The sequence below is a fragment of the Apodemus sylvaticus genome, chromosome 6 (assembly GCF_947179515.1).
Source record: "Apodemus sylvaticus chromosome 6, mApoSyl1.1, whole genome shotgun sequence".
Classification (NCBI taxonomy): domain Eukaryota; kingdom Metazoa; phylum Chordata; class Mammalia; order Rodentia; family Muridae; genus Apodemus; species Apodemus sylvaticus.
The window spans coordinates 36466234-36490409 of record NC_067477.1 but is presented as its reverse complement, the minus strand read 5'-3'; the positions used below and the strand labels follow the sequence as shown (position 1 = coordinate 36490409).

Genomic DNA, 24176 nt, shown 5'->3' with positions numbered 1-24176 from the left:
GCCTGAAACCAGGCGATTTTAGCCTTTGCTCTCCAGTGGAAGATGTGGGGTTCCTTAGGTACCTAAGTGATTGTTGCAGTTTAAGATGACAAACTCATGCTCCTTCTTTTCTTTGTTTTTTCTCTTCCCTCTTTATCTCCCAATATTTTGAGCAGATTCATATTCAAAGGACCGAGGACCTTGGATAGTAAAACCAGTGGCCTCTTCTAGGGGGCGGGGCGTCTACTTGATCAACAATGTAAGTATGAGGACAGCAGGCCTGGTGCTGATTTGAGCAGCTATTTCCTTCTGCTCTGAGTCCAGCAGGGATTGGAGGGCAGCTGTGGTGCTGTCCTTCGGTTGGTCACTCTGCTGGCAGCAGCCTCCTCCCTCACTGGGGACACTTCCTCCATGGCCAAAGGGGCACTCGCTAGATGGGGTTTGGGGAAGGCTTTTGCACCCACTCAAAAGAGGTGTCTTTCTGTGTTCTGTGTCCTTTCTGTGTTCTGTGTCCTTTCTGTGTTCTGTGTCCTTTCTGTGTTCTGTGTCCTTTCTGTGTTCTGTGTCCTTTCTGTGTTCTGTGTCCTTTCTGTGTTCTGCACCCAGCTCTGAGCTGCCACCCATCAGGCTTGAGCAGAAGACAGTTTTTGCCACTGTTTCTTCCTTCCCTCCTGCTCCTCCCTCCTCCTGCTCCTCCTCCTCCTGCTCCTCCCTCTTCCTGCTCCTCCCTCCTCCTGCTCCTCCCTCTTCCTGCTCCTCCCTCCTCCTGCTCCTCTCCCTCATCCTTCTTTCTCCTAGAAACTGCTGATGTCTTGATTCTTGAAAAAATCCCTGTTAAATGTTGTTTTAAAAATTAATATAGATAGGGGCATGGCTGAGTGCTAAAAAGCCATGAACAAGATTCAGGGTTCAGACCTCAGAACCACAGTAATAATAGTAAATAATCATCATCATCATCATAATAATAATAGTACAGTCCTTTGGATTTTCCATAACATGGTTATTTTATATTTCTTGTTTTCTCAATTTTTTTTTTTTTTTTTTTTTTTTTTTTTTTTTTTTGGTTTTTGGTTTTTGGTTTTTGGTTTTGGTTTTTGAGACAGGGTTTCTTTGTGTAGCCCTGGCTGTTCTGGAACTCACTCTGTAGACCAGGCCGGCTTCAAACTCAGAAATCCACCTGCCTCTGCCTTCCAAGTGCTGGGATTAAAGGTGTGCATCACAACTGCCCGGCATCAATTTTTTAATTATATTTGGTAATTCCCCATTTTACATTTATTACACCCATATTACTTCTACCTGCCTTTCCTTCCATAGTCGTCTCTTACATTTAATTAGTTTTTTCTGTCAGATTTTAGAGTTATATAATATTACTTTTTAAATAACTGTGATTTAGTTTTTCCTCCTTTATAAGTTTATTAAAAATTTAAGCTTAGTAGAAAGCTACAGCATTAGGATTGTGAAATTTAGCCAGTACGTAAGTCCAGCCTTGGTTTCCTTCCTTCTAGACATTTGGTGGGCACTGCTTATCTACTTTTCCTTTACTCTGGGGGAAGATATCCTCTTTGTTATCTCTGTTTATATTTCCTTTTTCTTCCATCTGTATTTGTATGTGGTGTATGCATATATTTGTATGTACATATATTTGTGTGGGTGCATAGGTGTGTGTGGGGTGTGTGTGCACCCCTATTTGAGGCCCAAGATTGATATCTGACATCTTTGCTTGCTCTTCTACCATATTCCCTGAGGCAGGGTCACAGTCACACTCAGAGCTTGCCAGTATTCATTGCTCTGAGCAGTCGCTGTTTCCACTTTCTAAGGCTAGACTACTTTCAGTCTGGCTACCATTGCCGTGGCCTCCTTGGGAATCCTCCTTACCTGGTATTTGGGGCTGGGGCTCTCTCTGCTCTGTTTGTCTTTGTTTTGTAAACCCTGATCTTATCTGCTCCCTGTCTTTGAAGATTTACTTAGACTTTTGATCTATTCTGGCTCCTTTGTTATTATTTCATTCTTTTGAAAATAACCTTTTTGTCTTTCCAGTGAGCTCTGGAAGGGAATGCTAGGATAGATACATCCCGTGCGTGTGTGCGTGTGTGTGTGTGTGTGTGTGTGTGTGTGTGTGTGTGTTTGTTCAGTACTCCATCTTAAATTCCAAAGTTTTTTTTTTCACATTGTGCAGAAATGAACTTTCTAAAGTCTTTTAGTTTGGAAAGTTCTTAGATTCGGTCTGGATCCAAAACTGTACAGTAAACAAATTATGGCCAGACCTTTCTTACTGGGGAAAGGATAGACTCTGAATCTGGCAGACCAACTATTATAGCATCAGGCTCTAGTTACAAGTCCTGTTCCCTGGAGCCCCTTAACCCTGGGTCCCATGTGGCATAACGCATGGTGCTATGCCTTGTCTCTGTCTTGTGTCTGTGACCTTGGTGGAAGGCTCCTATCTGACAGTCTTGCTTTTAGTTCTTTGCCAGGAGCACAGTGTTGTTTGAATTGCATGGTGCTAGTTTGGGTTTGGGTTTTAGCTGCCAAATGGAATTGCTATTGAGAGTCAGCTATGGTTCAAGTTTGCTTTTTATTTTCTTAGACATGAGTCAAAGAGAATAGGATCTATTCCCAGCTCACGTGGGGCTTTTTTTTTTTTTTTTTTTTTTCCCTTTTGGAATGATCTTTTGCCCTAGTGATTTGTTCTTTTAAAGCTAACATCATAAAGAATAGAAAAGTTAAACTTTCCTTAATGGAGCTGGGAACCTCTTGCTCCAGCTCTTCGCTGAGGCTGAGGCTCATTAAAGGGAATGACTTGTCTTTAGGGAATGTGCATTTGGCAGCCTATGTAAGAGTCTCTTTCTCCCTCCCACATCTCCAAGGGCTCAGTCCCTTGAGACCCCCTGCACAGATCAAAGTACTTGACTACACCTTTGCCAGTTCCCCTTCCCACTGGTGAAGCTTTGGAATGAATCTGATTCTTTTAGGTATTTAGTGGAGGTGCCAGACAGAAGCCTGGGAAGATGCCAGCAGGCACAAGGGGCACTGGCAGCACATGACTCTAATGGGACCTTATTCCCATTTCACCCAGAAACTGGAATTTTATCGCCTTTTACCCAGACCTACAAACTGTAGTTAATCCTCTTTTCTCTCCTTAACCATCCCTTCTTTTCCATACCTGGATCATTTCCCTGGAATATGTGACCCATTAGCCAACTGGATGAAGTAACTCTTTCCAAAGTTGCTGCCTGCTTTTCTTTCAGGGTTGAGGGGGAGGGAGAGAGAGAACACTAAGACAGAGGGTCTGTGCAGAACTTGTAGGAGTTGGGGAGGGGCTGTGGCAGGGGGCTGGACATAGATGTGAAGTTCAAATGAAAACTTCATTCCCTATCTTTTCACAAGCATAAGGAGACCTATTAGTAAAACTGCTCCGTAGTAGTCAGGACCTACTAGAAAATATCCACAAAAGCAACTTTTTTTTTTTTAAAACCCTAAAGGGAACAGAAAAAAAGGCAAGAAATGTGTGACTTTTGTGTAGTCCTGAGGAATACATTATGAACCCCTGCGGAGGGAAGTATCTCAGTGGGCTGGCTGACAGGGCTCCTAATGATATGCTCTTATTTAGAGATGCAGCTAAAGGAACAGAGCTCTTAACTCCAGCTTCTTCAGTAACCTGACTAAATGCCACACTTTCCCAACTTAATGATATTCAAATTGAGGTGGGGGAAGACCTGGTATTTTCTGATGAAGATATGGGTTTTACTATTGAGGCCTAATTCATTCACCTGATGTTGGTGTCATCTGGTATCTGTGGTTCTGTTAATATACATCCTTAGAGGGTGAAGTTCAAGAGACTGTTAGGTCCCACTTGTCAAGTCCCTCTCGTTGTGACTATAAACCACATTCTCTTGCCTTTATTTCTCTGTGTGTTTTTATCTCGTGTTCTTTGTGTTTCTTACTGTTTGACAGCTATTTAAGAAGTGCTGGCTGTGTGCACTGAAAACCTCTCGAGAAATTCTAATATTTTATATCTCCTAATTCTTCTGTGTCCTCATTGTAATTGAGTGCATTGCTCTGGCATGTGGCAGTGAATGATGTTGAGTTGTGCAATGCAGAAGTCAGAACCACATAGAGCCTGTTGAGGGTACAGCAGCAGCAAGAACAGCTGATAATTCTTTTTGAGACATTTTTGAGAGGATTTCACTGTGTAGCCCTGCCTAACCTGGAACTCACCATGTAGAGTCAGACCTCAAAGAAATTCGAAATTCACCTGCCTTCACCTTTTGAGTGCTGGGACTAAAGTGTGCATGCTTACTCCCATCAACAACTGATACTTCTTATCATTTACCCTGTACCTTCCATTTGAATCCAGATAGAACCAGCTAATAAAGATTACTCTTCATAAGAATCCTGTATGACTGTTACTGTTTTCTTAATAAGTGGTAGAGCCATGGTTGTAGCTGAGGTCCAGCTGGTTCCAGGGCATCCGCTCTTAACCACAACACTGTTCTACCCTACAGTAACTTAGCAAGTATTCCAAGCTTGAATCTTAGGACCTAGTTAGGAAAATCAGTGCATGTACAGTTTTCATAGCAATTCTGATTCCTCATTAGCCTTCTTTTACTTTGAGAGGAAATTCTACCTTGAAATGGAAATGCTTTTAAATTAGTTACCTGAGGATTAGTGAATAGGAAATACTTTTAAGGATATCAAAAACTTGTACTACTTGGGCTTTAATATATAATACTAGGCAAAGGAACCATTTTTAAGTATTCCTTTAGTCTGTGAGTAGTTAGTTTTTCTTATGCAGATAGGAATGAGAGGTAAAGTCAACTGAGCAAGTTCTAAAGTCTTTAAAGAAGTTTATGTTATGCATCGTTCAGTGGCTAGATTTTTAGGGAGTAGAAGAGAAGATGTAGGGATGGGCACTAGGTGTGTCATGGGGTGAAGCCCACCACCACAGGACACCCGGTTACCAGTCATGTCCTGTTGTCGTCCATAGGTCTCCAGATGGAAGCTCAGCTGTAGCTGTCAGAGCTGCGTGGCTGTGATTGGCTTCAGGTCTGGAGCACAGTTTGCAGCTTTACTGCTTTCAAGAGCTTACACAAATTCTTGCTGGGTGACTCGGAATGGAGATAGTACTTGTCATAGACTTATCAAGTAGTGTAAGGGCATCAGGAAGTGGGATGGGTGATTGACTTCATTAGGGATGAAGGAATGTTGATGCCATTGTGTTCATAGGATACCTAGAGATGCTGTGAAAGCTGTGGTCTGACTTTGAGATGACAGCAGTGGTATTTGGGCTAGAAAATGTTTTAGACTTTTGGATTTGGGGGACAGTTATTTTGTGCCAGAATCTGGGGAGTGCTATGAACACTGCTTGAAAGGGAAACCTCTGAGACACTGCCTAGGCTCCAGGGCTGCACTGGGGCTATGCTAGCTATCATGCATCCAGCTCTGTGGTGGAGCAGGTCCTCACCACTCATCTGCAGAAGTGGATGGTGGTGTATCTGTCCCTGAAGTTGGGTGGGGATAAAATAATACTTGGGTCATGCTCAGAACAGCCCTTGGCACATGGTAAATGCTCAGTACCTCTATTAAATTGTAATTATTTCGGCAAATGTTGCTAGTCATTTCCAAGCAGCTACTATAGTTAGTCTCATAATTGCTATTGTTACCATTTGTAATTAGAAGCCTCTTGCCCTTCTGGGTTGACTGGAAGCTGATCTTTCTTTCTAATAACACATGCAGTTGTTCTGTTTGAGGTTTCTTTATCTTACTGCTTTCTTTGTGTGGAGTCTGCAGTAATTGCCTGCTTCCCACCATATTCAGTCTTGATTCCCTTGCCAATTCAAATCCTCTGCCAGAGGGCTCCCTCCCTTCTAGTTCTCTCCCACCCCTTTGAGCTAGTTCCTGGTTACAGCTTTTAGCCTCAGGCCCGTGAGTCTGCCTCCCTCCTTTCTGCTGGACTTTGCCCGTGGCAGTGGCCTCCCTTCCTCCCCAGCACATACATGCCTGAGGCTCTCTCACTGCTTGCTTCTGTGTCTGCTGTCTGCTGGCCAGAGCTGGCCTTTCCCTCATGGCCCTGCAGCCCGGCCCTTTCTGGCAGCTTGACATCTTATGTTTGTAGAACTGCTGCTCTGTGTCCCTTTAGAGTCCATGTTGCTGTTCTAACCCGAAACAGTAAACCCTTTGGGGAAAAGGAGCTGCTGACTCTGAAGTTCCGTGAGGGCACAGATGTATCTGTTTTCTTCCTCACTGTGTGCTCAGTGCTTTACACATGGGCAGCAGTACCCACTACTTCTTATGCAAACAACTATTCTCCATTGGTGAGATCTTTTTTTTTGTTTTGGATTTTTTTTTTTCCCCGAGACAGGGTTTCTCTGTGTAGTCCCTGGCTGTCCTGGGACTCACTTTGTAGACCAGGCTGTCCTCGAACTCAGAAATCCACCTGCCTCTGCCTCCCAGAGTGCTGGGATTACAGGCGTGGGCCACCACTACCCGGCCCATTGGTGAGATCTTTAAACGATCTAATTCAGTATTTACACATGGTTGCTTAGCAAGTGCCTTATGTGAACCAAGCATCTACTCCATCTCACTGGGAATGCTAGACTGCATTATGTATCTGTGACTTTCCAGAACAAGTTAATGAGAGGTGAATTGGGAATAGTGTAGTGTTTTAAAACTTCCATTGGTCTTTATATTTTAAAAGAAGCAACTTTGTATTTTTAAGTAGCTCTTACTTTCTTGGCAAATAACTATTTTATACCATGCATATAAATCTTAAAAGCTATTTAACTGCATTTATTATAAGAGGTGCTATGTAAATTTATTTTTCCCTATTGTAATTGGGTACCCACAGTGTCCTCTGGCCAGTTGAACATTACAGATTTTTCCATAGTATCATTTTTTTTAAGGTAAAGAACTTCCAACTTCCCCCACCCCCCAACTATACATTTTAGGATTTCTCCCTTGTCATTCCTTTCTGTTTACTCAACAGCCAAACCAGATCTCCCTGGAAGAGAACATCTTGGTCTCCCGTTACATTAACAACCCCCTACTCATAGATGGTGAGTTGTGAGGGACTCTTCACTAGATTGGGCTGGATCTTGCTCAACTTCGTAATCTTTTCAGAGTCTTCTCTAGTAAATCTTTATTTATTTATTTATTTATTTATTTATTTATTTATTTATTTATTTATTTAGACAGGGTTTCTCTGTATAGCCCTGGCTGTCCTGGAACTCACTTTGTAGACCAGAAATCCTCCTGCCTCTGCCTCCCAGAGCGCTAGGATTACAGGCGTGTGCCACCACCAGCTGGCTGTAAATCTTTTAAAGCTGGTAGTCCGATACTTTTGGTTCCCGTTGTTCCAGACATGAGGATAGTTCTTTATGATACTGCTCATAAGGCACACAAGGAAATGCACACATACATGCATGCATGTACACACTCTAAAACCTGTTAGAATATTATCTGAAACAAATAACTGAATTATATGAACACTATACTGTTTATTGCTCTGTTTGGTGGTGGGATTTGGGAGAATGGAGCCAATAAATAAGGATTACTAAAGTCTCATGCAGGAGCCAACTTTATTCAGAGATCAGACAATTTATACTCTCAAGGGTTAAGAGGAATCAGATCAGTAAAGTGTTAGAGGCACAAAGGCAAACTGCATGTGGCAAAAATGTATTTTTCCTTTGAGGCATATAAACAACTAATAATAAGCAGTTGTAATGAATAATTTGAAGTAAATTCACTCCAATCTGCTACATCCGGAAGGAGCACAAAGCATGATATAAGAACATTTCCATGATTTTGAAGAAACTAAGGTCACAAGACTCTTGGTTTCTTGGTATTTTCTCACAAGCACTCAGAAATCTTCACATGACTCCATCCTTGGAATCATGTTTGTACCATGTTAATACATACATCATACTATATGTATTTAGTGGCTATACTGCATACCATTGTATGATCAAAATACAAGATGTGTGCAGTGTGTGTTTTATGTGGTAAGGATTGTTCATTCTCTCATAGCTCCTGGTTGTGTTGTTCTGTTCTTTGAAACAGAAAAGAGATGAAATAAGTTTTTCTTGTGTTGCCCAACTTTCTTCCTAGATTTCAAGTTTGACGTGCGCCTCTATGTGCTCGTGACTTCCTATGATCCCCTTGTCATCTATCTCTATGAGGAAGGACTGGCTAGGTAAGAGGCTTTCTCGGGTGCAGGGATTGACTGCATAGGATAGAGTGGATCCGTTAAAAATGTTTCTAAGACCAGGCTGCTTCTTTCTGTTAGGTTCAACTCAGGGAAATAGAGTGTACCTGTGAGGGCTTCCAAAGACAGAAAGCAGTCTTGGTGCTATTCTACAGCTTCCCCTGCAGGTCTGCATAAGGTAGAGAGACACAGACTTCCTCAGGTGTAGAGGCCACAGGGTAGTTTCATGCACCGAGGGTTGTTATGAGGGCCCTAGGATATTAAAAGAGTTATGTTTTTCAGAGTAGGTCTGGAAGGGAAATAAGTCATATTTAGTTACTTGTCACACACCAGGTCCTCATGCTAATCCTTGCAACTGCAGTCCCTGCTGCCTCTTATGTAGTAGAAGAGAGAGATTTGCATATCAAGGGGGTAGTGGTTTCTGAGTCCTCCTAATGGGGTAGTGGGTAGGGATTGGAGCTCAATTGAATGGTCATGTTTTCTCATATACATGGGATATTCATGTCTTTCATCCCTTAATATACAAGTCATATCTTTGCTGTGGTTGTGAATACAGTTTCTTTTCTTTTTTTGTAATGCTTAGTAGATTTTAAGGTATGTCTGTCAACAGAATTAAATTATAATAACTTGAAATTTTATCTCCCATATCTACAAAGACTTACAGGTTCCAGGTTCCATAAATCCATTAAGCTATTTTAAAATGTATGTAACTTTCTTATGTTCCTTTCATAAGAAACATTCTCTCATAGCTCCTGGTTTTTTTGTTTTTAAGTCAGCTAGCTTGCTCTGCAGTTTTCCTGTGTCATGGCTTTGATGGGATAGTTTATAGCAGTCTGAGAGGGTTCTTTGCATCTGTGTGCAGACATAAGCTGAAAGTCATAGTCTGTGCATGTTTCTGATTTTAGAAAATTCATTTTGAAAATGGAGACTACATGAATAAAATAAGGCTGGCCATTTGTGTTTATGTGACGAAGAAAGCAGATGACCCCTTGTCCTCCCAGAGACTCTCCAATCCCTGTGTATGGATAGCAGCTTTGACAGTCCATACTGTACTGTGACAACTGAGTTTTCTACTTCTAATTTGGAGTCAAGGGAGGGGACTAACCTAAGCTTCTATCTGGCTTAGTCATGTCTTCCCTTCCTCTAGGTGGCAATGGCAGCTTTCATAAATTCTGTCATATTCTTAACTAAGATTCATGAGTTGGAGCCCTGAGAACACTAGGGGCTACTGAAACGCCATAGCCCTGGCCTCTTAGCCCTTGAAAATTGAAGAAGGAGAAAAATAAAACATTTCCCAGTTGTTGAATGAAGACCTGGACCAGCATCTCACATAAACTATTTGCTTTCATTGGATTAATATAGGGAAGACATTTTTTTTAGAGCATTTATGCATATGAATTTCTGTACTTGGAAGTATACAAAAAGAAAGTATAAGAAAGAAGACAAATATAAATTTTTTAAAAAGCCTACTCTCCATATTATCTGGAACAGAGAAAAGATAAAATCTTTGTACTCCTGGGGCATGGGGTGTGTGGGCTGTGGTTTTATACTTGGAGGCTTCTGAGCTTCCCCTGATGTGCTGAGCCTCCCCTTTATGCCTTATCCACTCATCTGTGCCTCAACTTGTGGCCTTGCTCCTGCTTGGTTTTCTAGAACAGAGAAGGTTATTTATGATGCTGTTTATCAAGTGTGTTATGCCAATATATTTCATATCATATTCTAAAGGTATTTCATCTACAATGTTAGTAGCTCCCACTCAGAGTAAACTTTTACATAATTTTTTATCTTTATGGTTCATATGCTCACAGAATGAGAACAATACTAACATTCTTTACAGTTTGCTACAGATAAACAAATACTCTGGCTACATATTGCATTAGATGTTAGAAGCTACTGATTTAGTGACAGTTGTGTTGCTTCCAGCAGGAAGTAGCACGTCTGTGTGCATTTATACACACATTTATATGGTCAGAGGGCCCTCTTCCTCACTGTTAGGAAAATAGCCTTTTAAGTACTCAGTTCACATTGATCCAAACAAGGAAAAGAAACATTTTCAAGTCTTTGGTGGGTTAACCTGAAATCAAGGTGGATTTGAAATCCTTCTTGAAGGCATATATATACATGGCATTATCTTGAGCTGGTTGCAGCAGATATAAAAGGCACACTGTTCTGTGTGGTTTCTCAGTGTGCCCAAGTCGTCACTGTTTATCTTGGCACTCACTTGCCTTTCAGTCCTCAGAGCACTCAACTGTGTCATTACATCCAGCGCCCGTCTGTGCCTCCTCCGCACCTGCAGCTTCTGCTAATCTTGAGTCACGTGTGTTTTGTGTAGACATAACTGAAGGTAATCAGTTTGGGATGAGATCACCAGGTTGCTTTACTTTGAGACTAGAAGGAAAACCATAATCTTTACTAAAGAGACAGACCTAGAGGCAAAAATAATTAGTTTCCTTCTTTAGACTTTTATACCCTGTCATTTCTGTTGGGATCTTCAAATTAATGCTAGGAGATTGAAAGTTCACGTTATAAAGTTCACTGCACTGTGAAATAGGTTATTTTGTGTAAATTTCTTTCCCCTTTAAAACCTTTTCCGGAAAAAGACCTTAGTTACATTATAGGTTAATGCTTTCATTTGTCTTTGTTTTATTCACACAAAAAGCAGACCGCTCATTCTTTATTTTATGTGTAGAAGTGTTTGCCTGCATGCAAGTATACTAAATATGTGCAGTACATGCAGAGGCCAGAGGAGGGCATCTTGAACTTAGAAATGGTCTGAACTGTCATGTGGGTGCTAGGAACAGAACCCAGATACTTAACAAGTGCTGTTAACTCCTGACCCATCTTTCCAGCTCCTTCTCACTGTTTTTTTTTATATATATGTGTGTAAATTATTGAAAAGATACTAAAATGAAATTGCCTTGTGGCACTTGAGTCAGCTGTCTCATGGTCCTGACAGTAGTGCTTCTGCTCTGTATACTGCTTTGGTTTTCTTGTGTAGGTTCCTGCTGTAGCGTCCCCATGCAGGTTGCTGTTTTGCTAGTAGGAAGAAGACATTGAGTTTCCAGAGATGGGGTATTGTTCTCACCAAAATGATGGTGATCCCTTTTTTGTGTCAAAAATAGAATTCAAAGAAACTTGGATTCCACAACTGTTGTAGGATCCAATATGGGATATAAATGATCTGAGAAAGTTCTTTTTGAGACAAAGTTAATCGCCAAATTTGCACTGAAACAAGAATTTATTTTAAAGTAAGAAGATATTGAGTTGGAAACCATGTGTGTTATCAGTGACTCAACAAAAGGTAACCCCAGCTCTGGAAGTGTCCCAGGGAATTCTGAGGGTTGCACCCAGGTCAGAGAAGTGGAGAAATACTCTGAAAAGGCCTCTTCTAGCACAGCCCTCTGCTCCCCAGCATATTACCCAGTGGAAAGGCAGGAAAGACCCTAGACCATTCTGTAATGCCTTTCTTCCCACCCCCAACCCTGGGCCCTTCTTCAGTAGCTTTGCTTGCTAATTAACACTGGCTCCATGAGGATATTTACCTTTTCTGTGCTAGATTCCTGTGGTTTTGAAAGAATTCAGGTACTTGCTGATTGCCAAGGAATTCAGATTACCTCACAGGCTGCACACTGTCCAGAATCTGCCACAGCAGCAAGTCTGAGGAAGAGATACCAACGGCAGGGAGAAGTCCTTCCTAGCCTGACTGTCACTCTCCCTGGCAGACCTTTGCTGTTAGTGAAGTCTGAGTCATTTCTGGCTCTGAGGACAGAGGATCAGGCTGGTAATCCCCTCCCAGACACTCTGCAGGGCGCTGCCCAGTTGCTGTAGCATTTTGGCAGTTTCTCTGCTGCAGCTGGTTGACAGCAGATCAAAGCTCTTAGGCCTCAGGCCTCCTGTTGTCTTCCATCAGATTTTTCTAGGTCAGGCCAGGATGAAACTCAAGGCTTCTGGTAAAAGTGCCTGAGATGAGGTCTCATTGCCTATGACCCTCTCCTCAGGAAGCTCTACATGCTAAAGATAAAGATATTTAACTACTGTGATCTCCTTTCTTTGCATTTGTTCTGAATGTAGAAGATATATCTTCCAAATTCAGTACTTAACTCTTCTACATCTAGTTGGCTCTGTGATGCTGACTGACTGTAAGAGTTTATGCCGCCAGGTTCTTGTGACCACGTCCCCATTTGTACATGGGAGAAGAGTTAGTAAGATCTCACTGACTTCGTGCTTGCTTACCCCTTTTGCTTCTATATTGATAAAGGTCTTGAAACACGCAGCTTAGGAGCACTGGGCAGCACTATTTATAAAGCCCCACTGCAGATGTGCCTTGATTACCACTGAGTCATGTTCCAATATAGCCATCATCACATTCTTACCATCTAGGGGTCTTAGTAGGGTTTTCCCCCCTTTCCCTGTGTCAGTTAAAGAATTAAAAATCAGGAGAAAGAAACAAATATCAAGTGTAACAAGTAGCAACAGGGAAAGATGTCAAGACAGAACACAGAATGAGCTGGTTAAAAGAAAGGCTTTTGTTAGGGATGAGGAAACACAGAGCAAGGCACATTAAGAGAAGGACACTGCAGAGCAGAATAGAGACTTGGGAAGCCAAAATCTGGCCTTTCCTCAGCAGCTGGGGACTTACAGGTTTTTGAGGAGTCTTCAGAGGGTCTTCCTCCCTGAGTTTAGGGTTTGTCTGTTTGAACGAACAGAGACTGATAGATCTATAATTTTGGAGTAAACATGTCCTGATCTGGCCTTGAACTTGTAGGACCTTGTCAAACTGGTCCACAGGCTGTATGGCTCTAGTGGCTGGAGGGAAAGCCTGTAGGCCTTTGTGTGTGGTCAGAAATATAAGGAAAAAGCTGGGTGTTTGCTATCTTTGTTTCCTAGTCATGACCCCTCTTCCTGTTTGTCCGCCTGTCAAGATCTGGCACTAGTCACTCAGTTGAAAATAGCATCAGTTAATAGTACATTTAAAAAAGATTTTAGTAGTTTTATTTCATGCACATCAAGTGTTTTACTTGTGTATGTGTAAGTATACTGCATACATATATTGCTGGAAGAGACTAGAAGAAAGATTCTGGGGTTATAGGTGGTTGTGAGCTGACACATGGTGCTGAGAATTGAACCCAGGTTCCCTGGAAGAGCAGCCAGTGCTCTTTTTTGCTGAGCTCTTAATCTCTTCAGCCCCTGAAAATGCTCTTAACACGCCTAACATGCCAGACATGTTAGCTTAGCAGTATGGTTTACTACTGTGTATTGGTTGTCGCCCTCCTGGCAGTGTGGCCGACTGGCTCCAGCTTGCTATACTGCTCAGAGTTACAAGACAGAACCAGTGCATACTGGTAAAGTGCTAAAAGATCAACATCCAGAACTCAAAGTGTGATTTCTTCAGAATGCAGGTTGTTCCTACACCATCATAAAGGAAAATACTTGTAAATTAAACTATTGTAAGTTGAGTTCTATTGTATGTTGTCTTATCATTGAAGCCTTTTCTTCAGTCATATTCTGGGTTACAGAGAAGCTGAGACTACTGCCCTGCTTCCAAGTGAGAAACATATAATTTCCAAACAGAACCATAGCTTTTAAGACTTCATTTTCAAAATAAAGATAATCTATATTCGTTTTCAGATTGATTTAAAAATTGGACATACAGTTCTTTTATCTGTTAACTCTAAAGTAATAGTCCAGGGTTCAGATTATCTAAGAAAGTAAGATCCCATTTTTTTTTTTTTTTTTTTTTTTGGCATAAAGGTCAAGGCTATAAAATTCTGTCATATGGACTTTCTTAAATCTTAAATTTTAAAAGTTATGTATATCTGCTGTCTGTTTCTGTGGACATATGGAAGTAGAGGACAGTTGGTGGGAATTGGTTCTCTCCTTCTCCTGTGTGGATCCCAGGGACCTAACTTAGACCTTCAGGCTTGGTGACAAGTGCCTTTTCCTGTTCCTGTAGAGCCATCGTGAGGGCCCAACATAACCACCTCCCCCCCCCCCCAATAGCACTCACTTTTGGTTTTAATTGGAAATAGTTTTTTACACAATGTATTCTGATTACAGTTTCCCTTCTTCCTCTGCCCAGGTCCTCCCTACCTCCCACCTGTGCAACTGTGGCCATTCTTTCTCTTTAGAAAACAAACAATTGAGTAAAAAAACAGACTGGTGTTAAACAAATAAGAAAGAAAGGAAGAAAGAAAGAAAGAAAGAAAGAAAGAAAGAAAGAAAGAAAGAAAGAAAGAAAGAAAGAAAAAAAGAAAGAAAGAAAAGGAAAGAAAAAGAAAGAAAAGAAAGAAAGAAAAAGCATGAGAAACACATACACAAAGTCCACTAAAAACACACAACTAGAAGCCATAATATGTAAGCATAAGATCAGGAAGGCAAAAAATATCCAAGCAAAGCAATGTAGACCCCCAACCCCCCAAAAGAAAATTTACTAAAAATACCATTGAGTTTGTTTTCTATAGGCCATGTGCAGAGCAGGGGCCTGCAACTGAAGTATGTGTATACACCGTGAAACTCTGTCAGAGGGCTCAAGTAGTTTAAATCTTGAGCTCCTTTAAGAGGGAGGTTAAGGATTTAGCTCACTGTATGACTTTTAGCCGAGTTAGGATGAGTATTTGCAGATTTGATCCTGAATTACCTAGGAAGTTATTGGTTTCTCTGGCTTGTTAATAGAGAAATTGTGTTGAAACTTTCAGGTTTGAATAGGTTGAAGCGTGATGGTGTATGGCAGGTGTCACCCACTGGTTCTCAGCCTGCGGGTTGGGGCCTCTTCGGGGCTGACTGACCCTTTTACAGGGGTTGTGTATCAAATATTTACATTACAGTTGATAACAGTAGCAGAATTGCAGTTACGAAATAGTAATGAGAAAGGAGCCTGGTATGGTTGTCTCCTGAGAGGCCCTGCCAGAGCCTTACAAATACAGAGGCGGATGCTTGCAGCCAACTATTGGACTGAGTGCGAGGTTCCCAATGGAGGAGTTAGACACAGACCTGAAGGAGCTGAAAGGGTTTGCATCCCCATAGGAAGAACAGCAATATCAACTAACCATTTCTCCCAAGAACTCCCAGGGACTAAGCCATCAACCAAGGGATACACATCGCTCCAGCTGCATATGTAGTAGAGGGTGGCCTTGTCAGGCATCAGTGGGAGGAGAGGTCCTTGGTCCTATGAAGGCTCAAAAGATGCCCAAGTGTAGGGGAATCGAGGGCGGGGAAATGGGGGTGGGTGGGTGGAGGAACACCCTCATAGAAGCAGGGGGAGGGAGGAAAGGATAGGGGGTTTCCCAGAAGTGGGGGGGGTGGTGACCGGGAAAGGGGATAGCACTTGAAATGTAAATAAGGAAAATATCCAATAAAAAAAAATGAAGTGTCAGTGAAAATAATTTTATGGTTGGGGGGTCACCACAACAGGAGGAATGTATTGAAGGGTTACAGCATTAGGAAGGTTGAGAACCATGGCTCCAATACATAGGTCACAAACCTGAATGCTTCTCAGTGGGCACTGAGAGTGGGAAAGCAGCCTTTTCTTTCTGAAGGCACTTGTGCTGTACAATGTTTGCCAGTCACCAGCAGGGGATGACCAGGTCTTTTGTTGTTTTAGACTTCTCAAGAAACTTACTACTTTCCTCTAACATTTTGAATTTTGAAACCATCTAGACCTGTGAAATAGCTATCTGAGTAGTGTGAAGAGCCACTTTTTACTGTCTGAGACCTCATTCAGCTCTGCCAAGCTGTCATAGTAAATCCATTTTAACCAGAGGACCCCATCAAGGATGGTGGTTTGGTTCAATTGTCGAGTCTCTTCCCAATGCTAGTCTGGAGCAGCTCCACAAGGTTTCGGTGACTTCATGACCTCAGTGTTTTGGAAAATGACAGGCTAGTCATTTTCCAAATTGTCCTTCAATTTGGATTTGTCTGTATTTTCTCATGATTAAACTTTGGCTATTCATTTGGGGTCAGAGTACCACAGAAGTGATGGTAAATTCTCATTTCAGGATATTTGATGGCACATGCTAATTATTTAGTATTTGATTAAAGGTTGTGCCTACTAGAGTCCTCCATTGTAAAGTGACTTTATCTTCTCTCTGTGATTATCAAGAATTATGAGGAGGTAGTTGAAAACCATGTAAAACCTCATTCCTTGTCTCATTTTTTACCAATATCTTAAATATCTATTGATGTTTCTTGCTTTAGTGAATTATTACAACAGTGACTAATAGACAATGATTTTCAAATTCCATTATCCTTTTATTTGTGTTATTTTGCATTTTACTTCAAGGAAACGGTTTTTTCTTCCTATTATATATTCGTTTATTGATGCAGACTGAAATACTTCTATTTTATTTGGTGTGCCTCTTTCTCTGTTTTGTTTTTATGCTCTTTGTCCTAGCTTCAGCCAGTGGGAGCCACTTACACTGATGTTTGTGTCCTTTTGTCGTTCTTTTTTAAGAATAAGACACTTTAGGCTCTTCTTGTTCTGACCCAGCCCTGGGATCAGTCATAGCCCCAAGGAGCACTAGTTACTTGGTCATGGAGAATTGCATTTAGAGTTGAAGGGTTGGGCATATGATGATCTCATTGCTTTGGGCCTTTCAGGAGAGAGACCTAGGAAGCATGTATGTCTTATGTTCATATGTCATATGTCATAATGTACATCTACCTTCATTTCTACATCTTTTTACCCAGATACGGGCTTGTACTAGCACTTACAATTCTTCAAAGTTCAGAGTATAAACTTGCTTTTATGTTTTACATATTTTTATTTCTCTGTTCCAACAAAGAAAAAGCTGTTTCCCATTGTCTTTAACATTTTTATTTTTATTTTTATTTTATTTTATTTTTATTTATTTTGTTTTTCTAGAAGGTTTCTCTGTATAGCCCTGGATGTCCTGGAACTCACTATGTAGACCAGGCTAGCCTCCAACTTACAGATCCACCTGCCTCTGCCTCCAAAGTGCTGAGATTAAAGGTGTGTGCCACCACCGCCCAACTTTAACACATTATTTATTTCTTGGCTCCCCACTCAGATGCTCTCCAGTCTATGGATTTAGAACCCTTGGGGCTATTTGCCTATATAACCTCATAGATTTCCCAGGGATTCCTTCATAGCCTGTACCCTGCCTTTCTCATGGGGCTGCAAGAAAGTAGCTAGCTGAGTCATTCATATTAAAAGCAAAAACAAAGAAAAACCATCCCAAGCCAAACCATTGCAGGGTAACCAGATCATCAGAACTGGACGAGTAGACCAGATCTGAGAGTTGTGTCACTTCTTATCTAGGCAGGAAAAAGAAGACAGTGGTGGTCAGAGGTGAATGTGGCTGTTTAACACAGATTCATGAGGACTGTGAGATCTAACTGACTAACCCAGCCTTCCTTCAGTATGGTCCTTTGGGCTAAGGGACAACAGAGTCAGGGACATTTGCTCTTCCATTTCTCTTCAGCCTCGATTCTTTCATCTTGTTTCTTAGACCCAGTAGAAGCCTACCCCATGACATTTATAATACTGTCCATGCTGGGTTTCAGAATCAGATGTTCCAGTGACAGGAGGTGAAGAGGAAGAAAAATGATTTGTAGAAGTCCAGCCTTCTTGAAAAGCATGTGGGTGCAAATGCACTGTGCTTCCCCGGGCTTTTCATGTTGACCAGTTAGAGTCAAGCATGCAGAGTTAGACAAGAGCTGCCTTCTTCCCTGGCCAGAGTGTCTCTTCCTCATACTTAATATCTATTGAGGGAGAGACGGCAAGGGCTATGTCACCATAAGCTAATGTCTGTGGGAGGTAGAAGTCTTGGATCTTGCCTGGTCCCTCTGCATTTCATTCAGAGGAACTTTAGAGAGTGAATCTCCCACCTGCTCTGAGAATCACTCTCTACATGAAGATTGGGATGTAAAGGCAGAGTTCGTTTGCTACCAAGTGATGATGAAGAGTTAAATGGTAACTCCTGGAAGTTTATGGAAGCTTTGAGCTCTTTCTCAAGCATAGACACAATGCTTGCCAGTCCTCCCCTCCCCCCTTGTATATTTCTGGTACGAGGAATTAGGAAGTGGGGTTGGTGGGATGGCTGAGAAGAAATAGAGAAGAGGAAAAGTTTTAAATGCTGACTTTTAATGTGGTAAAAATCATATTGACTTCATAGTCTGGGTAAGCATATATAAACTGTTTGTAAATCATAAGAAAATAAACTTGTGGCCTTCTAGGTTTTTCACACACTTGGATATGAGTCTTGGGAAAGCACTTCAGGGCAGGGTGAGATGGCACTAGCAGTGAGTGAGAGTACTCATGGCTGTGCTCACTGTAAGCTTTGTTTCGAGAGGCAGATTTGATGCCAAGCATCACTGGACAGTTTTCCCTTTCCCTGCTTGCTGCCTGCAGAGGCACGTGTGCTTTGTGCTTTCGTCTTCTCTACAGTAGTCCACAACAACAGGTGGCTGCCCTATTTGCTCTGGGCTCCATGTTGCAATCCTTCTGTCTTCTGCTTTGTCTCCAAGTTCCGAAGGCCTCCTCCTGTGCTGTCCATGTTTATGCTGCTGTGCTTGCTCTCATTAGCGCCTCATGGTGCTTCCGAGGCAGTAGGGATTAGTCTATCCCTCTGTGCACGTGGTTCAGGTCTGCAGTTACCGCACTGAACCGTGTTTCCTTTACCTTTTCTCCTGGAAAATGTTATTCTAGTCACTGTAGACCTTGAGTAGGTGTTCCTTGAGGCTTCATAGCTGTAGGTAGTAGTCTATGTAGAGATTCCCAGGTTGTGAATTGCCGTATTTTAAATTTTCACTCTTCCCATTGATAGAAGATATATGAGAAGCAGTATCTAAGAGTGTTTAAGCCACAGAATTTTGGAGTTTGCAATCTTGGATAAGTCATTCAGGTTTTTTGATTGTTTGTTTTTTTGTTTGTTTGTTTTGTTGTTTTTGTTTTTAAGACAGGGTCTTATTGCAGCTCTGGCTAACTTGGAACTCTCTATGTAGAGCAGGCAGATCTCTGCCTCCTGAGTGCTGGGATTAAAGGTGTGTTTCACCATTCCTGTCCAAGTTATTTAGTCTTTATGGGTCATGCTTAGTTTTATCTATTTAAAATTTAGGTGTAACATAAGATCTATTTTATAGAGCTACTTTTAGGACTGAATTGATACGTGACTTCTCATAGCAGCTACCACTTAGCAGAGATCATTGTTTATTAGATAATATTGTTCCCTTCTTCTTGTAAGATAGTGATAACATCCTCCATATTATTGTGGTCTCTGCACTCTGCAGTTCCACTGAACCTTCCTGGCATTAACCTGTTCTTCCTGTCAGGTTTGCAACTGTGCGTTATGATCAAGGCTCCAAGAACATTCGGAACCAGTTCATGCACCTCACAAACTACAGCGTGAACAAGAAGAGTGGAGACTATGTGAGGTACCGGCTGGGTCAGGGTGGAGAAGTCAGCCTCAGCTGTGAGGGTGGAAACATGGCAGTTCAGAGGGAGTGCTGCTAAGAAAGGAACATGGAGGTGACACTGGGAGATCACCTTTAAAAAACAATTAGTTTTTTGTGAATGGGTGTTCTGGCTCTGTGCACACCATGCATGTACCTGGTGCCACCAGAAGCAAATCCCTGGAACTGGAGTTATATGTGGTTGTTAGCTATTGTGTGGTTAGCCATTGTGTGGAGTTATAGGTGCTTGTTAGCCATTGTGTGGGTGCTGGGAATTGAATATAGGTTTTCTGGAAGAGCAGTGAGTGCTCTTGACTGCTGAGCCATCTCTAGCCTCTCAAATCAGTTTTGAGGCATTGCTGCTGTTGCTGCTGCTTCTCCATGGTATATCCAGACAGAGGGCACCTTATTGTATTAAAATATGCCTTTGCCATTTGTCTATCCCTACTTGACTTTGGGGTAAGAATTTCAGCTTGTAAGTCCTATCTAAAGCTTAAAATTATTTGTATCTTTTGACACTGTAGTTCCATTTCTATAGATTTAACCTCAAGAATGTATATACAGAATACGTTTATCAATACACATCTTTATTGTGTATGGATTGATGGAAAAATATATTGAAACACTACACATAGCAAACCTTGGTCCAATCAGTCTGTTAGCTAAAGCTTCTTATTTTTGCTGAGAAATGAGAAAAGGATATGACCTGAAATGTTAACTCTCTTTAACTACAAAGTATAAGATTAGGGTAGTCAATTTTTAGGTTTTTCTCATTTGCTTTTATGTATCTTATGAAATTTTCTAAAATACACTACAATGATCAGAAAGAAAGAAAAGAAACACTCAAGAAAGGAATGAGGCCTCTCAGAGAAGGGCTAGTGGAAAGCAGCACCAACTCAGCTGTGTGCAAATGTTATTTTTGCTCTGTTTGCTTTCATCCTGCTAGTTTTGCCAGGAAAGTGGAAAAATAGAAAAGAAACCCAAACAGTCATTTTCTATTCAGACTAAAAATAAGTTCCCAGCAGGTCCAAGGAAGGAAGGAAAGACTCTGGAAGTGTTGGGTAGTTGCTCAAGTGAAGGAGGTTTCATCGAGTGTCCCATGGCCAGCATTGAATTGCTTAAAGCTGCCACGCCCCTCAGGTTAGAGGAGCAGGGGCATGCCTGGAGAGGGTGCTAAGGGCTGAGAAGTCAATGGCAAAGCACAAGTCTCTGGTTTCAGGATGACATTTGTGAGAGCTCCCCCATTCACCAGTCTGTGGCAGTGGGATGCCTAGAACTCTTCCAGTCACCCCAGTGCCTTGTGTCATCAGTGGGACGAGAGGTTTGGGAAGGCAGCTGTCACTACCCAGACAGGAGGCTTGCTAGTGTCAAAGCAAGTCTGTGGCTAGCTCCTTGTAAGACAGTAGTATGTTAACTTGCTAGCCTATCCTGACTCAGTTCTGTTCTAAATGGCATTGAGGTTGTTTGCTGGCCTCAGGTGACATTCACTTCCAAGACTAGATGTGCTATATCCCACTGTTAATTTATTATAACCATTCTTAAACTCATTCACACTTTTCCTACCTTTCTTCACTTACTCTTTTTTTTTTTTTAACTTTCTACTTGCGTTTATTTTTTTTCTTCACTTACTCTTGATGTGGAAGAATTAGCTCTCTTCTTTTCCCTCTTCACAAAAGCAAACTCTTTGCATTAGCCTTTCCTCTTAAGAAATTCATAGAAAGGGTGTCTTACAGAAGAACCAGGGACTACCAGGTTGAAGTCAGCAAACTGAATGTTTATCTAAAATATTCAAAGCACAGAAAAAGGCAGGCCTCTTGGCATATGTAGCCTCGATTCCTTTCTTTTTAGTTGTGATGATCCAGAAGTGGAGGATTATGGGAACAAGTGGAGCATGAGTGCCATGCTTAGGTACCTGAAACAAGAAGGCAAGGATACAACTGGTGAGTATCAGACCTTTTTTTTTTAGTCTATACTTAAAAAAAAAATTTATGTGCAGTGTCTGTGTGTGTGTGTGTGTGTGTGTGAGTGTAGGGTGTATGTGTGTGTGTGTGTGTGTGTGTGTGTGTGTGTGTATGTGTGTGTGTGTGCTCATGCCTGAGTACAGATCCTCTGAAGCTGGAATTAGAAGAGGTTGTGAGCTGCCCACATGGGTGCTGGGAACCAAATGCAGGTCCTCTGCAAGAGCAGCAAGTGCTCTTACCTGCTGAGCTGTCTCTCCACCCCAGCTTCACTCCTTAGAGCTGTTGTACTACTGTTTCTCACCAGGGCCTCCTGATAATGCTGCTGAGAAGCCCTGTGGGGCCTGCTCTTGTTCCTTTTCCTCTGGTTTACAGTAGAGAACAGACTTCCTACGACCCCCAATTCCCTATTCTTGTTTCTAATTTAGAAAGTATCACTTTTCTCTTAGTTCTCAATGAATTTATCTTTCTTAAGTGCTGTGCTGCTCAGATACTGTGGCGTTTTGTATACCGCATTGCCTCTCTTTATTGGCTCTGAGTTCAAATTTTTCCAAGTTGGACTCCTTCCTTCTTGTTGCTGAGTAGGAGGATGTAGAGTGGAATTTGAGTGCGGGGCTTGGAGTCAAAAAGAATACGTGCTGAGCCTTGAACAGCTTGGGAAGCAGTGTGTAAATAGACTTCGTTCATGCACAGGGCAAGGGTGCTAGGAGACAGAGAGAAGGGAGAGAAGGCTCAGTCTGCGGTCTGTAACCTCTGCACAGGCCATCTGCACCTGTGACATCTCTGCATGTGTGCTAGCCCTGTAGCACCCATGCTGAAGACCGCCATTTTGATGCTTTTTGAATCAGAACACATGCTTTTATAATTGCACTGTGACCTGGAATCTGCTTCTACTAATGCATACATTGTAGTGTTTCTGTTTTCATTACAAAAGATTGTTTTTGCAGCATTGATGGCCCATGTGGAAGACCTGATCATTAAGACAATAATCTCTGCTGAACTAGCTATCGCCACTGCCTGTAAAACCTTTGTTCCACACCGCAGCAGTTGTTTTGGTAAGGAGCTGCCAGATGCTTGTGTTTTGTGAGGAGGGTCTTGGGATCCTCAGCTAGTGGGGCAGAGTGGTTTCTCTAGGAGTCAGGGGTACATCCTGGGTTTGCTTTCTTAAGCTCACAGAGTAGATGCAAATTCTATCAGGAAGCTGGTGGTAAAGGTGGTGAATGTTCATTGGACTCTCTGAAGGAATAACTCCTTTCTGTGTAGGGAACAGGGATTGAAACTGAAGTGTGGGTCTCTCTGTCAGACTCAGAAAAAGTCCGCAATAGGCTGTACAGGAATCCAGCTCTAACAAATATGTTCCAGAGCTCTCTGGCTGCCAGACTGGGAACAGATCCAAGAAGCTCTGGCTGGTGCCAGTGTGTGCTTTCTCCCATTTTCCGATGACTCCTCCTATTTGTTTTATTCCTCTTCTTAGTGGGCTCTTCTCCCTCCTCCTCCCCTTTCTCCTGCTTGTTTTCCTCCCTCCTCTCCTCCCCTTCTGTGTCACTCTGTCTTTTTGATAGTACAGAGAAAGTGCACCAAAGAGTTCACAACCCGGATCAGAAAACCCATGACCTCCTGACCCATTAGCTGAATCTGTCTGTCACACCAAGGTTGCCTATGTGCATGCCTGCTTTCTCCATGGATAGGAACCTAGTACTAACTGCCAGTGTGAAAGTGCATAAGGCCAGGTCAGCTCTCGGCACATGTTGGACCTGGGTTAAGAAAGGCACACAGGGTAGGTACTTATCCAGCAGTGCCGGTTACAGCAAGAGTTGGAGCAGTGCACAGCGAGCATGGAGGAGGCCATGCGCCTTCCTCTGGGGCTGGAGACGGGGATCAGGAGCGTCCTGGAGAGGGCAGGCTTGAGTAGCCTTAATTTGAAACCCCTGGTGCACCCCTATTTGGTTGGGTGTTTTTCAGGAAGTTGCTGTGATTTCCATTTTCTAGATTATAAATGACAGCCATAAGGTATCTCCTTTGCGAGAGGACTGTGACGATCCAGTGAGATAGTACAAGCAAAGAAAGCACCTGGCCTTGAAGTTGTACATCATAAAAATTACCTTTATTAATTTTATAATTCACATTCTAATTCTTGGTCTTTAATGGATTATAGTAGCATGTATTTGTCTGGTGCTCAAGTAGGAGAACTGATGAGAATGAATAGATGATGGAGATAAGTCAGGGTCTAGAATTGTAGAGAAAAAGAAAAGGCTGCAGTGTCTTCAAACCTGACCTTATGGAAGGGACGTGCCCCAGTGTGCACAGGTTCTGTCTAGCTAGAGCACCCTCCTGGCTGCCTCGTATTCTCTCATTCCTTCAAGACTCACTCCTCTCTGCTGCTTTTCTGAAGCTTTGCTGAGCACAGGGCCCTGTCATGTCACCACCACACACTGTTCTATGCAGCTTCGTGACTCTTTTCCTATTTTGAGCGTAGATGCTTTCCCCCAAAGTCTCTGAGTTTATCTTCTTGAGTTCTCAATAGTCATTCGGATTGCCTTCCTATCTCAGCTGTTTATGTCAAATCAGAGCTCCAGGCACTTTTCTTAACTCCCTGTCTTTGTGTGTCTGGTTTATCTTGTGGATGAACT

At 42.2% G+C, this 24176-nt stretch overlaps 1 protein-coding gene across 12 annotated transcripts in view; it reads left to right on the top strand.

The window, feature by feature from the left end:
* Window positions 1-24176, top strand: part of Ttll5 (tubulin tyrosine ligase like 5) — a 221247-nt gene that overhangs the window by 28410 nt on the left and 168661 nt on the right. For 11 of the 12 annotated variants that reach the window (XM_052185370.1, XM_052185379.1, XM_052185368.1 and 8 more), the window contains 6 exons: window positions 156-238; window positions 6962-7031; window positions 8083-8167; window positions 19469-19570; window positions 21437-21528; window positions 22494-22601. In XM_052185370.1, coding sequence (XP_052041330.1) covers window positions 156-238; window positions 6962-7031; window positions 8083-8167; window positions 19469-19570; window positions 21437-21528; window positions 22494-22601 — 540 coding nt within the window. The remainder of the gene's footprint in view (window positions 1-155; window positions 239-6961; window positions 7032-8082; window positions 8168-19468; window positions 19571-21436; window positions 21529-22493; window positions 22602-24176) is intronic. The other variant, XM_052185375.1, reaches the window with a different exon arrangement.